We start from the raw sequence: 17398 nt of genomic DNA, 5'->3' as shown, positions 1-17398 counted from the left end.
CGTATACACCTTATTCCGTATCCTCCTTTCGTTCATTGTTAAAAAAATGCACGTGTCACCGCGACAAAAGGTATAGTCATTAACGCAGCTTGAACAAGCGAATCAACAATATGTCGTACTGTCTACTGCACTGTTTTGTTCTTGATTAACGCTATTGGTGCGCGCAATTGTAAAACATCGCTGTCCACGCCTCGTGTTACAATCTGCGACTCTGCGTTTGAGAATATCAGACGCGCCGGTTTTTACTATTGTTATTATTTAATAAAGTGTACCTATATGTATTTAAACGCCATACTAATTACTGTAAATACCGCGAATAAACGTGTATATACATACACATACAGATCTGAATACACACTTATACGTACATATAAATGTAGCATAAACACGTGTACACGTATTCTGCTTAAATTCATACATAAGGAAGAGTCGGAAACAACGAAATGATTGACACGCGTCGATCAGATCGAGAGTCAGTTGAATTAAAGTTTTTATCGAGATAGTATCAAATTATAAATTCCACTGTGAGGACGTGAAAGGAGCAGCAGGCGGAAAACATTAAATCCTCTCGAGATTAGCACTGATTAAATTACACATGTAAGCTCTTTAAACAGCACTTTGATTATTAGAAATTAAAGAGTGAACTATAACCGTTAAGAAACCTTGCAAGTATCGCGCATTACAACTGATTTAATAAAATATTTATTTTACGTTTCAGGAGAACGCAGCGATTTTATTGTTTCACATGCACACTCCTTAACGTTCCGAGGAAAAAACTAGGGAAATACTATTCTTATTTTTCAACAACAGCTGCCACTTACGTTTTATACGGATAGTTTAATTGTCACTATTTTCCGCGAGACTCTGAACGATATTGTTAGCGGCACGGTCGAGATTTTTTCTCTAGGATAGACAATAAATTTTCTACTCGAGAAACGAGCAAAAGTACAGACTGCGAAATTATTGTCGCTCGCAATCAATTCTCGATTGCAATGGATGTTGCGTCGCGCCCGGAGCGAAAGAATTTTGCCCGGCACAATAAAATTATTAGACGAACAAAATCGCTAGCGCAGCATGGAGATCAGAAAACTTTGTAGCAAGACAACGCGCGAGTCACGTGACAATGAGATTTCTTGACGCTTGATTACAGTGCGATTATTCCCACCCATGTACCGAGTAAGAAATTTTTAATTGTCCAACGGAGAGACAAAGTCTTGAGATGCCAAGCGTGAGAAATTTTTGAACGATTTCCGAATTCAATTATCTAAGTCATTGTTGTTTCAGTCTCGATAGTATCGTTTTACACGTACATCGCTACATAAATGTAAGTGCACGTTAATAACCGACATAAAACCAATTGATATGCCCACATTCCAACAACACTGATCGAACGTTTAATTCATTCTTATTCAATTTTCTTATGCATTCTATCTCTCTGTCTTTCTACGGTCGAATAATAAGTAAATAATAAAAAACTGAAAGCAATGAAACGCCTATTCTCCAGGAGCATTCTGTATCTAGCCACGTAATAGTAAGCACGATTCTATCACTCTAAACACGACAAACTAATTATTGCATTAGATCCATATAAAAATTTATTGATGCATCTCAAGCATCCAATAAGGCTTCGTTCGTGTCCCCACCCAAGATATTAAAGCTCATTCAAGACGTTGATTTCTGTATTTTGTGAGTAGATTCTAATTTGTATCTGATCCAATTATAATACACTTCTCGTTCTCGATGATAATTGGTAGTGACGCCTCATATATATTGTTTTAATACATTTCTGTAAATTCACCAACTCGAAAAAGTGACTTAACACTCACCGGCACAAGATGCGCAGCAGCGGGGTTGTAATACATTAGGCTGGATTTTCATTTGTCGCACGACAAATGAAATAGTATCCTTAATCTGCAACACACAGATACATCCAAATTAAAGCAGGATCAGGATTAATATCTTAAGAAATAACTACCGCACTGGTGACTTTATTCGTCTTCTGAATCTATTAAAACTGCTATCGTGCAAAAACTAATTGAAGCCACTACTAATTAACTGTCGCATAATTCAATTAAGTTGTCCGCGAAATCAACCCGTGGAAGATCCATCGGACGACGAATACTATGGTCGCACGGAGTTTACTTGACGGGACTGTCGCGCGTTTGCACTACCGACGCGGCGTACCGCAACCAGTGGCAAATTTTTTTCATCGCCGACAGAAGAGCGCGCTAGAAAGACGCGCTCGGAAATCTTTCAAAGTGGCAACATCTGCCGCTGTGCGACAAGTGGCCAAGTTCCAAAGAATGTCGGCCGATCGTCTATTCGATTCAATCTTGTTGAATTTTCCCTGCGCATTCTCGCTTCCTTTCCACGGACAAACAATAAGCTGAAAACAGTTTTGAAAATGGCAATTATGAGACGCTCCTTTTTCTGTATTCAGCCACGCGATAGCAATTGACAGAATAAATAACTGCCCGGTGAGAAATGATTCGTCGATCGTTGTCGAAACGATATCGAGTCGACACCTTCAAATTGGCGTCGAATCGACGAGGGACAAACCGCTCACCAAAATCATATACACCAATGCCTCCTGATGCCCAGTGGGCATCGCTTTATCTTATTATCTCATTTTATTTTTATAATGCCCCAGCAAGGCCCAAACCAATGCCCAGTAATGCCCCAAATGTGCACACCACAATGCTCCCAGCGTGTTACTCCTCGCAAGTCGAGGGGGTACCGGTAATTTGACGGTGTCGATTCGGGCATCGTTTCAACATCGTTTCAGCATCGTTTCAGCATCGATCGACGAACCGTTTCTCTCGCTGGGCGAATAGCGATTTATACACTCACCCTACAGTTGCCCCGCTGACGCCCGATACCTTTCCGGCCGCCTGCTCCTCTCCGTTGCTGTTCCTTCAACCGCCGTGTTGCATTGTTCCATGGCATTCGCACTTGTACTCAACACCGTATTTTTCACGTCGATTTCAGCATCGATCGCTGAATCGTTTCTCACCGGGACGCCGCTTGCTCGCGGAGACGCGCAGGTTAGTCGCAGTATCGCGCGCGCACGCTGTGACGCAACGGCACTTCGCACGGCACATCCGGCACCTCCGGCACCATCGCAGGCGTACGCGTTACTTTACGACGTCCCGAGTGGAGAATCAGCGCAAATGAGGCACGATCGCGCGAGAACATCGATCCGCCCGGTGTCGATTACGATCCGCGACGTCCCACGAACAAACGAACGGAATCCAACATGACGGAGGAAGATCCGTAAATCTCGCGGCAAACTTCACGCATCGAGGGCGCGACGGTGCTGCACCTGTTGCTCCCGGCTGCACTTTCCGCACTTCTCGCCGCGATATTACCCTCGCGTCTCGTCATGTAACTAATTAGCCCTCCCGGCCCTCCCTTACGGTAAAAAACGCTCAACTTTCGAGTGTTAGGTTAACACTTGAGTAAGGGAGGGCTAATTGACCTCAGATTTCAGTTGTTTGGTTCCAAGCAACGTACCCGATGAGAAAGGATTCGTCGATCGACGTCGAAACGACGCCGAATCGACATCGACGCCGTCGAATTGACGTCGATTCGACGTCGTTTCGACGTCGATCGACGGATCATTTCTCACTGGGGTAATAGCTTACGACAACGACGCAAACGTAAACGTAGATAGCGCACAAGCTTTGGCGTATGTCGTACTCACCTCCAACTACATACGACGTTACTTTTACGCCAGAGCTTGTGCGCTGTCTACGTTCACGCTTACGTCTCTGTCGTAAGCTGTTACATTGCTTTGTGCTCTGACCCTTAGTCGCCTCATACCCAGTGTGAGAAATGATTCGTCGATAGACGTCGAAATGTCGATTCGACGTCGATCGACGAATCATTTCTCACTGGATACGACACGGAAGGTCAGCCGGATGACCTATTTGTGAGCGGATCGACAAGCCGGTCGACCGGCTCTCAACGAACCTCGCGAGGCGCACGTCTTGACGAAACGACACATCCGGAATCTGCGTCGCGCGATTGTCAAACGCTGGAGCGCGGCTAAACGCGGGACGGCTCACGCTTGTACATATAATACATACGTTCGATTCCGACGCGTCGCGATCACCGTGCGAGGTCCCTCGACGACGCGATGCGAAAGGACGAAATCGACGGCAACTTCGCCCCGGATACCGCGCGCCACCACGCGAGTCAACTTGACGACTGGCGAAAACCATATGTGTAGAATAGACCGAGCATCGCGCGCGGCAGAAAAGTTGCAAGTTTCGTTATCGCACAACTTTTGGTCAATCGACTTTTCTGTAAGAATAAAAAATTTGCACGTACGTTTCTTATGCGAATGAATTCGAGAATCTAGCTCCTGACCGGATCTCCTTCCATATTCTTTCGCGCGTTCAGCCTGAAGTGAACTGATTGCGAATCGAATTGCATTTGGCGCAAAATTCAAAGCCGCGAAACTAGCGAAGCTGATTACGTCGGTAGAGAAATGATCAGCCGCAAGTGAGTCGACTTCTGCATTCTTTGTCGCACGTGATAATCGGGTCTTCGTGAAATTAATGCGCAAAGCTTCCGACGGTTTAACGAGACACTCGTATCTCGGCAAAAATAAATAGCGTCCGCCATCGAGACGGAAGTGCCGGGCGATCGGCTCATAATTTCGCGCGTGGCGTGAATTAACGTTTTAATTATCGTTGTTTGTATTATAGGTAGATACATTGTTGAATCCACATTCGCCGTTGATGGAGGTCGGCGGTCGGCACGGGATTCACACTGTTGCAACAAGCATTGTCGAGTTTTCTCGTCAAACCCTCCGCTGAACAGGGCTGTCTTCCCGTCAAGCTCTCTGGAAGATGATTCCGGTACGCGTGTTTGCGCCCGGCAGCGACGAGGGACCACGAATTCCGCGTGAAATTCCTGCTGAAATTGCATTAGGCTGCAACGTCTGGACGATCCACCGGGCACCTCCGGTTCCTTGGAGCGCGCGGCGAGAAGATCCCGCAATTCCTGGGTCTCGCCCGATCGGGAATTGAACATTTATCGCCGGTGACTTCGGCGAGCAAAAGCGGAGAAGAATGCGGCCGCGGAATGCGGCCGCGGAATGCGAATCATTTTTCCATCGGCCGCTCGAGAAGCGAGAAAAGGAGAGAATAACAAGGAGATACGCCGAGTATACTCCTCATAAATGAAAAAAAATGTATTTAAAAGAGCTTGCTGCGTGTAACACGCATACACACGCAAATCGCAAAGACGTGACGATAATATTAAAGCGAGCGCGGTGTCGCATCGGCGTTTTAATAACTATCGCTATTTGTTGTATGCCATAGAGAAAACACTAGATGGAAAAATTTCTATAGAGATCCGCCGAGAGGGGAATTTTCGAAAAAAAATATCTATCTCTCGAGCGAGCGGGTATGCAAGGACGAGGCGCGTACGTGAGAGGCGAAGTAAGAGAGCTCATTGGGACCCGCGTTGATCACGTAACCGCGGGAATAAGGGATAAAGCGCACAAACCGTGCCCTCGGGCCCCGTCTCCATGGTTACCATGAACTCAATATCCGCGTCGCCCGGGGGTTTACAGCAGCCTGGGGCTGTCATCCCTCGAATCCACCCGGCGAAACGTTCTCTCTCTCTCTCCCCCTCTCTCATCCCTTTCTCTCTTCCTCTGCCTGTCCGCGTCTGGTCTCCCTCGTCTTCTCTCTCTCTCTCGTCGAGCTGATTATATTCCATTTCTGGATCGCCCTGGCCACCTTAATACTCCGAGTTCTCCGATATACACGTCACGTGGCCACAGGCTACGCGGAGAGGCAGGCTTTCTCGGTAGATATGAAATCCGAAGATACCCCCGGACTGACTCCCGCCGTCACTGTCCATCTAAAAATCTGCGGCCGATATTTCGCAATAGATTAATTTTTGCATTATATCCCACTGCATACCTCTCTTTCATTTGTTGTCTTATCCTCGTTGGAGGCACAAGAAGAGAATTCTCAGAGCTTGTAAGTTCATAGCAAATTGACGGTGCAGCACAAAAGCGTACATCTTATTAATGTAAATTAAAAAGAAAATTTGAACACTGAAAATATGAGAAAATCATATGAATGCGAAATTTTTACCATCACTTCTAAAATCCATTTCTCTGATCTTAAATTCTTTCTTATAATTCTTACCTTTCAATTATCGTCCAGTTTATAATTCTTATTACTTTTTCTTGTTTCTGCAGTTAATCGTATGTAACGAAACTATCTCGGCTCCTTTCTTCACTCTGTATTAATTACAAGCAAACTTATCGTCATCGCATATGTATTGCTGTCTCCTGTTTAAATTAAAATACTGTGGAAGGAGAAAAATGTTTAAAAATGATAGCATTATCTTCTAAGGCTAAAGTTAATAAATTTCTTGGAAGATTATTGTGTAATGCGTGAATATCATTACACTTATAACATCGAAAATCGTTCGTTGTTTAAAACACTTCGAAAAGCGTAATATTTCAAGACGGATTTCTTCCAAACAAAATATATCTGCATCAGATGCGTGCTAATATCAGAAGCAGCAAAATCCACAATTTGCATAAACAGCCGTTATTTAAAAAAACCTAAAAATATCTTAAAAACTATACATAAGAGAAATTTTTAATATATATCTGTTTGAGGAAAATTAGATATTATTCAGACTCGGCTAAAATCCTACAGTGTTATTTTTATCATTAAACCTTCGCACATTTTAGAAAATAAATATTTCTATAATGAAAAAAAATATAAATACAAAAATTCTGTTCTCAACGGTTACTTTAATATACTATGGAACTAAAGATAACACTAGAAAATGAAGAAATGTGGTTTGCATTTCGACGAGATTTGTTTTTATATTTTATTATCTCACGCTTACTGCTTACCCAGTACAGTTTATAAAAATATCATAATGTACCAAAATTGTAATGTACTGTTATTTTTTATATATTCTTCTCTATTTATAGATATATCAATACTCTACCTACTGGCAGTAAAGAGAACGTTATGATTTATGCACGTTTTACGTTTTGCTTCGAGTTCGAGTAAAAAATGCTAAGAGGAACGATACAGCTAAGTGAGAATTTTATACGCGATGTGCTCAGCAAAAATTGGTACATAATGATGGTTTCGAACGCATGCCAAATAAAGTATGCAGTTATTAAAAACGACTTATTTACACAAGATATACACATTGCCATTATTTCTGTCACGACAGACCGTTTGGATATTAGACATGTCAGATGGATATAATTTTTGGTTCAATTGTCAGCGTGTCTCAATCGCAATGACTCTTGCAAAAATGATGAAATCAATTGCAATGACAGAAGGAAAAAAAAATAATAAATGGAAATACTTATATATACATATATGTACGAAAATTATGTCACCTCCAATTATCCCTCCCATATTAACGCTTCAGACGTATGAAATTCTATATAATCATATCATTTTTCCAATTACATAAATTTTGTGCTATGATACATTACAATTCATATGTTCAAACGTATTCTCCCTACGCATCATACTCGTTCAGTCTTTTTCTTTTACGTGAAACTATTGACCAATTGAAGCAATTATCGCGTGTAACAATAACTAACAATTATGACTACTACACGCGTCCATTCCTCATTCTGATTATTAACACCTGAAAGCTAAGAGACGTCATACGTCGGAATATATTATAATAGAATTATTATTTTACTAGGTAGTGCTCCTCTGTTCAAGCTGGAAGCACAGAAATTGCCGAAGTAACAAATATTAAATGTTGATATAAATTATTCGACATTGATTATATAGAATAAATATTCCATAACGAGACATATTCCGTGCCAAATAATCTAATCAATATTTAGGTTTGGATTAGTAATAAAGGCGATATACTGCTATTTTGTAATAGGTATTTCAAATTGGCAGTACTCGAAAGTACGTGTGATTTCTCTTTACTGTGATTAATAATAAAAATCTTGGCGACACATAAAATGTTATATCAAAAATTAATAAAGTAATACAAAACAAAATATTTTAATGAAAGTATTACCAGAGTATATGAAATATTAATATGTGAGCTGTAAAACACAATTGACACGGGAGAAAAATATCTACTAAAATGTGCTTATATCGCACAATTTCTCTCGTTACGTTGTAAATGATATGATGTAAGTTATGAGGATTAATCATGTTTTATATGTATAAAACATCATCAATTATAATTCATCAAGTAACATTTCCCGAGTGTGTCAGAAAAGAATATGGACATGTAAATAATATAATATAAACCGACATAATGAAATAATCAATAAAAATCGATATTTTAAGCATTGTTCTCTGTGATCTCAGGCACCCACGTACACTTGTGGCTACTTTTTTACACATATAAATCAGGTACTCGCTTTGAATTTGTTTTAATTGATTATGCAAAATATTTCTACAAAAGTTCATTAGTATTAGCAGAATTCGCACGAAAATTCCGAGAAGGAAATATAAATAATTAAATTAACATCAATCAAAAAAATATTGGTTATTCTTAGTTTTGTAAATATTTCTTTAATAAAAAACGTAACAGCTAATTTTTTTTATAAACACTGAAAATGTTGATTGCAATATACAACATAATATACTGATAACAATTCCAACTTTCGGTGGAGAGTAGCTATATTCTGTTGTACCAACATTGAAATTATCACTATTTAGTAATTATGTGTAAGATATTGTACAAATTATTCCATACTTTTTGGACAGTGTGCTCGCGGTATTGTTATTATTACATTACAGTTTGCAAAAATACGATTTACTATTATAACAAAACCTGCTTATATTACACTAGCGCTACAGTGTCCAAAAGTATAGGTCAAGTATTACAATGCAGCGAGCCTATACGTAGTGACAATGTACATACTCATTCACTTAATATATTCATACATTCACCATATAACAATATTTCTATATGGCCATGCATACGTTCTTTCTTTCTCTTTCTCTCTCTCTCTCTCTCTCACTCTCTCTTTCTCGCCACGAAAGGACTATATAGAGACTAATCACGAGACATGTGCTCATACACATTACTCCTTTTATCGATGCGATTTTGTGTTGAAAAATAAAGAACGATCTATTATTTTACATTTAAAAAACGTATACTACAGTTAAAAAATGTTCAGTCATTTACAATAGGGAAGCTTAGTATCGACATGATGGAAACAATTTTACTTTGAATATACGCAGAATCCCAAGCCAATTCCCAAGAAGTTTTATTGCAATAATATGCAATTCGCAATAACTTACTATACATTGCAACGTAGAATAACGTCGCACGATCCATCGAGGCCAGCTCATACAAGACCATACAGATAGAGCGCCAGATTTTGGGCGGGTCACTAAAGTTCCTGCCCTTCACAGTGCATCACTTCAAGTACGATTTATACAGCATTGTGCTTCTACACGTTTCTTTCTCCTGTTCGAGAAGAAATATCAAATCCCTGAAGTTCACTCTCTTCAAACGTGGTCTCATTGGCATTTGCCTATTCATTCCGCTCGCTGATGCATTTGCGCCAGGAGTACTGTTGGTCGATCCTGCCACATCGAGTTTAGGCTTCTTACGAGGGCCAATTGCTTGCAAAGCTGTTTGATTTGCATCCCTATGCCTTAATTCTTCCATCTCTGCACGTTGCATCTAAAATAATTTAACATCTTGAATAAATTGTAGAAAGGTAAACTGCAGAGATAAACTCCACAGGAATTGTCGAGAAATATATTAGGATTTATATAAACTTAGCTTATCGTACACATGCACACGAATCTACTGCAAAATTAGATTTCTATATTACCTCTTTGGCCTTAGCTTTTAATTTTGCTTGCTCGGGATCCTCTGTTTTTGCGCGACTCTTTGCAGCACGTAAAAGTACTTCACGTTCTTGCTCTTCGTGCTTTCTACGTTCAATTCTATCTAAATCTTCCAAAAATTTTAATTGCCCTCTTACATCTTGCGTTACTTCATATCTAGGGTCAACCTGTAAATAAATAGAATATTATAAAAACGAAAAAGAGAAATGTAACATACCCGCGAATTTATATAAGTAAAATAACTTCAATTAGTATGAATACAATCCGTATATAAATAAGTAGAGAAGTACAAAAATAAACGCGATAACATACTCAAAATTTACCTTTATAAGATCTATCCTGTGTTCCGTTATGACTGCTAACTTTTCTACTAAATTCTTTAACCTCTCTTGAACAGCATGCGAAATTAACGCCGCTACTTCTTGGTTAGGTTCTTCCAGCCCATGACTGGATGCTAAAATAAAATATGATTGTTAAAACGAACTCACATAAGTCCATATTCCTTTAAAGTAGTAAAACGGGGAAATAAATTTACCAATTTGTTTAATTCTTTGTTGTAACGGTGTCATGTGCAAAAATACTTCATCTTTACAGGATCGTATCTGAGTGCCAACAAATTCTGTAGAACCGAGTATTCTTTGAGATTCCTCCGCAAGATTAACACCACCCATAGCTGCTACATCATTTATATCATCGTCCGCCCTACATAAAAGAAATTATAACGTTATGTTTTAAAACAATTACGGTATAAATTATCTTTAATCTTATCATGACCACTGGACGTACAAATTCATTTACAAAATTTAAGGTTCAATAATTTAGCATTTTATTACAGAAAAACATTATATCAACTAAAACTTTCAAAACAAAAAATTTATTTGGTTATGAAAGGGTTAAATAGACGTTTCTTTGCTTATTTCTTCACTTATTTGCAATAATTACTTAATTATCTTCAGATAATGCTAAAACTTACGTGTATCCTGCTGATGGAAACGTCTTTTTCTCTTTCTCCTTCGCAGCCGGTTTTTGAACAAGAGAAGGCACTACGGCTTTATTAACAGTAGTGGTTGTATTGAGTGTTTTGCCTTGCGTAGTAGTGATTGGTTTTATAATCGTAGTTGCGACTATGGGTGGTTTTTGCACAACGGGGGCAGTGGGGCGAATTCCAGTTGTTGCTACTGTCGTTTTCACAGTAAACGGTGTGGTTGGGGTCCGAACCACTGTCGTTACTGGTCGAACCTTAAACCATATGCAATTCTGATGTACACCTTGCACAAAAGATTGTAAAAAAAAATACCAAAAATTGTAGTACATGTTATTAAAACAGTAACCTTTCCAACTTCCTTAATATCATCATTTATTTCCAATTATATAAATGTTAATTAAGAACAATCAAATATATTAAATAAATTAAATTGCTTAATAAACATTTGTTTGTGTAGACAAAGTATACACTAAATTTTTTGAAATAAGTATACAAGAATCTTACCAGCCTCTGTGGAATAGCTTGGGCAGGCCGCGGAACCGTTGTTGTAACCACTGCTGCTGCAGTCACTGCTGTTGGAAGTGGTGCCATTACTCTCACCTGTGTTGTTGCTGCTGCAGTCGCTGTTACAGGAACAGTTGCTGCCACTGCTACTGCAGGTCTGTACTGAGGTTGCTACAATAACATATAATTGCAAATTAGAAAATGATGCAATAATCTTGTACGATTGTTCATATAATACCATAAATACTCTCAAAGATGGTAGACTATATGGAGTGAAACAAGCATCGATATTTCATATCAAATACCATAAATTGATACGTGGATTAAAATTTCTAAACGATCTCTATAAAACTTTATCTTTTTATAAACTATTGTTACGAAAAACTTATTGTATTTTTCATATATCGTAAAAGAAATAAAGTCAGATATAAAAGTTTATTTTACCGTAATAGCTGGAACAACAGCCGAAGCTACAGAAAAAACAACACTGGGTGGAGGAGGCTTTATTCCTTCTATGACCAATTCCTTCGTAACAAGCGACTGCCGTAGAAGAGGTAAACTTTTCTTCAAAAACCCAATAAGACATGGTTGTGGAGAAGCGTTTAACAATTTTTCGAGCCTGTCGCAGAATTCTTCCGGTTCGACTTTAGTGTCAATTAGTTCTTGTATCAAAGTTCGGACATTGCGTTCCACTGCTTTAGGCTCTCGACTAGATAACTCTAATAAGTTCGCTAAGAATTTACGGCACTTTTCTTTGGTATTATCAGGAGTTTGACGCTAAAAGAGAAAAAAAGAGACGCTTTATTTAACATTAGTGCATAAAACTAAATTATTCTATAGCTGTTAATTTCATATGAAATTCCACTCTAAAAAAAACGAGACATTTAAAAACGGTGCATAAAATTAGATTATTTTATTCTCTAGAATTTAATTTTATATGAAATTTCATATGACATATATACCCATTTGAACTCAATTTTTAGAAAATTCAGCTTAATAGAGGGAAATATACCGGTGTAGATGTTTGAGCTGTTTGAACAGTGGTAGCCGTTGGTGCAGAAGTAGTTGTAGGTGCAGTAGTCACTGTTCCTGGGGTTGTAGTAGATGTAGTAATAGTAGGAGCAACAGTCTGTAGCAGTGTAATATTTTTATAATATATTAATACCGTTGAAATGCTAAAAGTACAATCCACGAAATATCATAAAACTTTTATATGTTTATATTCATGTTGAATGACGAATTAACGCGAAACTTACATGCAGAAATAATAATAAAATACAAATAAGAAAAAAGTAAAATTAAAATAATGGTTGTACTTAAAGTAAATTTTGTAACGCGAGGAAAAGTGAATTATTGAGAATCCTTGTGGCAAATGTTTACATACGTAACAGTTACCCTATCTCCTCTCAATGACAATGTAATTGATGCTATTTTAAAACGACACATCAAGACCTATTAACATTTTACATTACATTTATATACAACTCACAAATGTAAATAAAGAATAGGGATATTTTCTGAAATTTTCAATAATTTGAAGTAAAAATGTATCATCTATATTCATTATTTACTGCATGCAACTAGAAGAATCTTTAGAAATTCTATGTTACTACGTTCATAATAAATTACAAATTGCATCTATTATCTGACATGCATGCCAAGGTTTAGAAACAATAGTCCTATAAAAAAAGTTCTCACTCGCTGGCTATTGCAAATGATCATAATCGTATAAGTTTTTATTACATTAAAATTGTGTAGAAATCAACAACTTGCAATAATAAATAGTTTGACTCTTTATGTTAATATATAATAACAATATACTTAAAATGAATTGTTATACATGTAGTCTATTTGTTACAACGTATTCTTTAGACGCACTTGTACCTTGTACAGACTCATATTTTACAATTCTTCGTATGATTGTAGATAATTGCAAATAGATCATCGCGAAATAAATAATATATAATCAATATTCATTGATTGTTTTACTTCAACAGTTTACACAATATTATATTAGCTTCTAATTTCAATTGATTGTATTAGACAATGTATAAAGACCTTTTTGAATGTAATTGTGCAATATGCCAATTTTTAGCCAAATTATATCATCGTATATCACTATTATTCGGAATATAATATACAACGCAATAGTAAAAAGAGAAAGAAAGGGAGAGAAAGTAGATTTAAAAAAAAACTTTTTTTACTATTATGACTTCTCAAATGCAAAATAGGCACGGAATGGAAAATAGAACCATGAAAATTTTGAGTAATTACACATGCTTATATTATAATATCAGCAAGAAAGATAAAACTAAGTTTAGAAAGATATATATGAATAAAAATGTACATAGAACAAAAAGGAGCAAATATAAAAGATACGCATAAATATCCTCAGTTGTATCCTTTCTTAAAATAAATTTATCTTTCATCTAGCATAGCAGCCTCTACATAACACCTTTAACCAATAATTCATGCAATTAAATTTGATAAAGACATTGAATTTTAATGCATTTGCTGCGCTTGATAAAACTCAAGACATACTACCAGAGAAACGCATCCCAAAAAGTAAGCTAATAATGAGATGTTATCAATTACGAAACTTAACTTGAAACTCTTTGAATGTGTATGAAACGTGGGCCGAAATAAGTGGACATTATGACGACAAAAGAAAAACTGCTCGTAAAACTTTCACATTCAGAGTACGAACTTACAAAAATGACAATTATAATTATTATATACAGTGCCTTAAGTACAATAATGCACTAAATGTTCGCAAACAATCAATAAATAAAGAGACAGCTAGTGACAAAAATCTCACGTCGTAATTAAATCTTTCGAGTAGTAGGCGAAACCAAGTGGACAGAAGGTAAAGTATAACTGGCTTACTGATAACATCATTCCACAGAAAACAAATCACAAACTAATAAATATCTACAGGTAGCACTACAACGAGTCTTGTAAGAGGTATAAAAGTGCGTCACCTGAACAGATTTTCTTAGGGTGGCGAGTGGTGGGCCAGTGAACTGAGTATTCAGCCTACTTACAGTCGGCACTGAAGTTAGGCGGTAGGTAGTGCCTGGAGATGGTGCGGCAACTACTGCGTTGCCAGTTATACTATTCGGTGTGACTGCAGTACCAGTTGGAGTGCCCGCGGTCGGGGCTGGACCCACCCTCAACAACTGATACTGTCCATTTTCTGTTTTTAACAACAGATGACCTTGAGCACCCGCTTGAAGACTATGAAGTGCCTGTAATGTTATCTAAAAATCCAAGATAATAATCGTTAGTCGCGTTGCCATCGCGTTCCTTTGCATTTTGTTCTCTTATTGCAAAATAAATGCCAAGTTTTTCAATAAATTACACATACGTTAACAGCGAACAGTAAAAGTGTAGCGATACGACTATTAAAACTATATACGTGTAGTTTTTTCCAATGAAACTCAAAACTTTAGATACAAAAACAATTTAAAAGATGGATTGAGCAAAAAAGTATTGCAAGTGTATACAAAGATAAAAATATGCAATTTTGGAAATGCAGTACAAAAATGAATTTCAATTATCCCCGACGTAATCTCGAAAAGAGCCGCACGAGTTATATCGAGACAAGAAATGTGAAATGGACCGCCTTACCCCCGAACCGCCAGTTCGTGCTCCAACCAATTGCTGCCCGATGACGACTCTAGGAGTAACCTGCTTGGTGGCCTGCTGCCCCACTACCGGTGTGGCGGGGCGCATCGTATTTACATTGAGGATTTGAACATTGCTGGGTACTATGGTCGAAGTGACTCCAGCCTTGGCCTGCAACGCTGTGCTGACCGCATTGCCAGCCACGGAGACCGGGACAGACATTGGAACTGAAACCATGCCAGGTGCTACACTGGTCTTGATCACTAAAGCTGCCCCGGTCGGCTTGTTGACCGCGGTCACTGTCTGACTGGCAGCCTGGCTGACGGAGCCGACATTGGTAACAACGTTCGTGGTCTGCAGCACTGCCTGCGACGTTATACCTAAAGTACCGTTCGCTAACTGCCCGACAGTCTGTGCGGGAAACGTGAGCTTATTATTGGCATTTGCCACCCCCGTGGTGGTTATAACTTGCCCGACCGTGGGATAGATGAGCTTGACCGGTTCGTGCGTCTTGGTCAAGCTCGGTATATGCGTGGTCTGGTTGCTGGACACCTGGTTGGTCGTCACTTGATTAATGTAGGTAGCGGGAGATAGCCCAGGCGGCTGCGTGTGCTGCTGCTGCTGTTGTTGTTGCTGCTGCTGCTGCTGCTGTGGCTGTGGCTGCTGTGGCTGTGGCTGTGGCTGCGGCTGCTGCTGCGTGGTGATGACCTGTGGCGCCACTGTGTTGGAGGTAACCACGTTCACGGGCAGCAGGGTGCTGGTGGTGATCGACTTGGTGACCTCCTGAGTCATGAGACTGTTCACGGTAGTCGCGCCGCCGCCGTTGGAAACCCCATGCTTCTGTGGCTGCACCGCGGTGATGGTGCCCCCGTTGGAGATCGCGCTGTTGACCTGGTGATTCTGCTGGCTGGCCGACGCGGCGCTTGCTTGATGCCCGGCAACGGTCGGCGTCGACGTCACCAGCTGCGTCTCGAGGGAGCCCACTATCGCGTTCACTGCGGATTCATCGACATCCGTGCTCAGAGCTTCCTCCAGAAACTTAGCTGACGCCATTTTCTTCCAAGCTCCAACTGTAAACTGATCTGCGCATGCGCCTGTCGCAAATTGCTCCCATAGTGCCTTGCCCCCTCCCTCTCCTCCGCCGCCGCCGCCGCCGCCGCCACCGCCGCCGCCTCCTACTCGCCTACAGCGCGGCGTGTCCGTGGTTTACCGTCGGGCGGTACGTCCGCCGATCGCGTCCCCCTGCCATCTCGTCCCCGCCGCCCGCCGCGCCGACTCCCGATCCCGGCTTGTCCTCGGCGATCGCGCGTGCACGCGACCGCGCGCCTGGCATAACGCTCCGCGAGGAAGGCCCGCGCGTGCACGCCCGCGTTCCCACGCCGCGAATCCTCCCCGTTATGGCCGCTCGGCGCCCTCGGCGGGCGGCGCGCACGCGACACGTCACGTCACCCGCCAAAATGGCAATCTTCGAAATGCGTGCGATCGACAACGCCGCCGCCGCTCGCACGCATGTACGTACACACGCCTGTCGATAATGTCGATACGCGCTACCGCGGTCCGCTCTCCCCTCGCCTCCCCCGCGTGATGCGCGCACGTGGAAAAATGTCGAGCAATTTTTCCCGCCCGGAACTGCACTCGCGTGCTCGCTCGAGGAAAGAGAGAGAGAGAGAAAGCGAGCGCGTTCCGAAACCGATTGTTTCCTTGTATTAGTTCATGGCCGCGTTTAAACTTGTTGAAAGGGAATAAAGTTAGGGGACGATCAAATTCAAAGGAAGAGAGACATTGCTTTCGCGAACCGCCGTCTACGAGGGACACGTGCGCGGTCGCGCGGGGAAAACGTGGGTGGCAACGCGCAGCTCTCGAAACCTTCGAGATCCTTCCAGTTTACCTGCCGGAAACGGCGGCACGTGACGCGAGCCAATTGGCCGTCGTGTCCGGCGCGCGCAAATGAGTGCGGCGGTTACGGGAGACGCGACCAATCGGGATCGAGAGACCCCGCGTCTCTGTCGCGCCACGATTGGCCGAGCCATTTTAATTCTCCCGCGCTTAATGGCTTCCGGCGCGCGATTACGAATCTTTCTTCTTCAGCGTGAAAATGTAGTAGCGTATTATTCGTATTCACGCTCGTCTCTCGATTTACGCGGCGAAAATCCGCGGAGAGTGAAACTAAAATGAAATAGCGAGCAAGAGAGACACAAAGCAGACTCTATTAGTGCCCATCTACAATAGAGATTTAAACCCTAAGCCTTAAGAAATTGACTAATCACAGTCGCGCATTCTACTCATACTTGACCGTGATTGGCCAATTTCTTAAAGCTTAGGGCTTAAATCATCTATTGTAGACTGGGACTTAAGCCCGTGTCACACTACGTATTGTGGATCACGGATCGGATTGAAATTGCGGATCGCGGAGCGCAATTCAACCAATCGGATA

At 40.7% G+C, this 17398-nt stretch overlaps 1 protein-coding gene across 2 annotated transcripts; it reads right to left on the bottom strand.

Annotated features, from left to right (window-relative positions):
• Positions 1-6834: 6834 nt before the first annotated feature.
• LOC105565021 (transcription initiation factor TFIID subunit 4) lies at positions 6835-16061 on the bottom strand. Of its 2 annotated transcripts, none has more exons than XM_012017836.1 (10): positions 14968-16061; positions 14319-14597; positions 12350-12466; positions 11782-12114; positions 11338-11508; positions 10822-11087; positions 10384-10550; positions 10172-10302; positions 9833-10015; positions 6835-9678 (listed from the first exon to the last, which is right to left on the bottom strand). In XM_012017836.1, exons 1-10 carry the CDS (start codon positions 16015-16017, stop codon positions 9409-9411), a joined length of 2967 nt encoding a protein of 988 aa, XP_011873226.1. In that variant the 5' UTR covers positions 16018-16061; the 3' UTR covers positions 6835-9408. The 2 variants fall into 2 exon arrangements, with proteins under 2 accessions (XP_011873226.1, XP_011873227.1); XM_012017837.1 differs by having other exon boundaries at positions 14382-14597.
• Between the last annotated feature and the right edge of the window lie 1337 nt (positions 16062-17398).

The sequence above is a fragment of the Vollenhovia emeryi genome, unplaced genomic scaffold (genome assembly GCF_000949405.1).
Source record: "Vollenhovia emeryi isolate VEMERY1.0 unplaced genomic scaffold, V.emery_V1.0 DF939156.1, whole genome shotgun sequence".
In the NCBI taxonomy this organism is placed as follows: Eukaryota; Metazoa; Arthropoda; class Insecta; order Hymenoptera; family Formicidae; genus Vollenhovia; species Vollenhovia emeryi.
Note: the sequence above shows the minus strand (reverse complement) of the source record. Positions and strands in the feature narration are given on the sequence as shown.

What these genes read in the sequence shown, in the direction of transcription:
- LOC105565021 (XM_012017836.1), bottom strand. Translation starts at nt 16,017, where the DNA reads ATGGCGTCAGCTAAGTTTCTGGAGGAAGCTCTGAGCACGGATGTCGAT. An exon ending in CACGAACTGGCGGTTCGGGG is followed by an intron (nt 14,598 to 14,967) that starts GTAAGGCGGTCC and finishes TTGGATTTTTAG; the next exon opens with ATAACATTACAGGCACTTCA. An exon ending in TTTCCATCAGCAGGATACAC is followed by an intron (nt 10,551 to 10,821) that starts GTAAGTTTTAGC and finishes TCTTTTATGTAG; the next exon opens with GGCGGACGATGATATAAATG.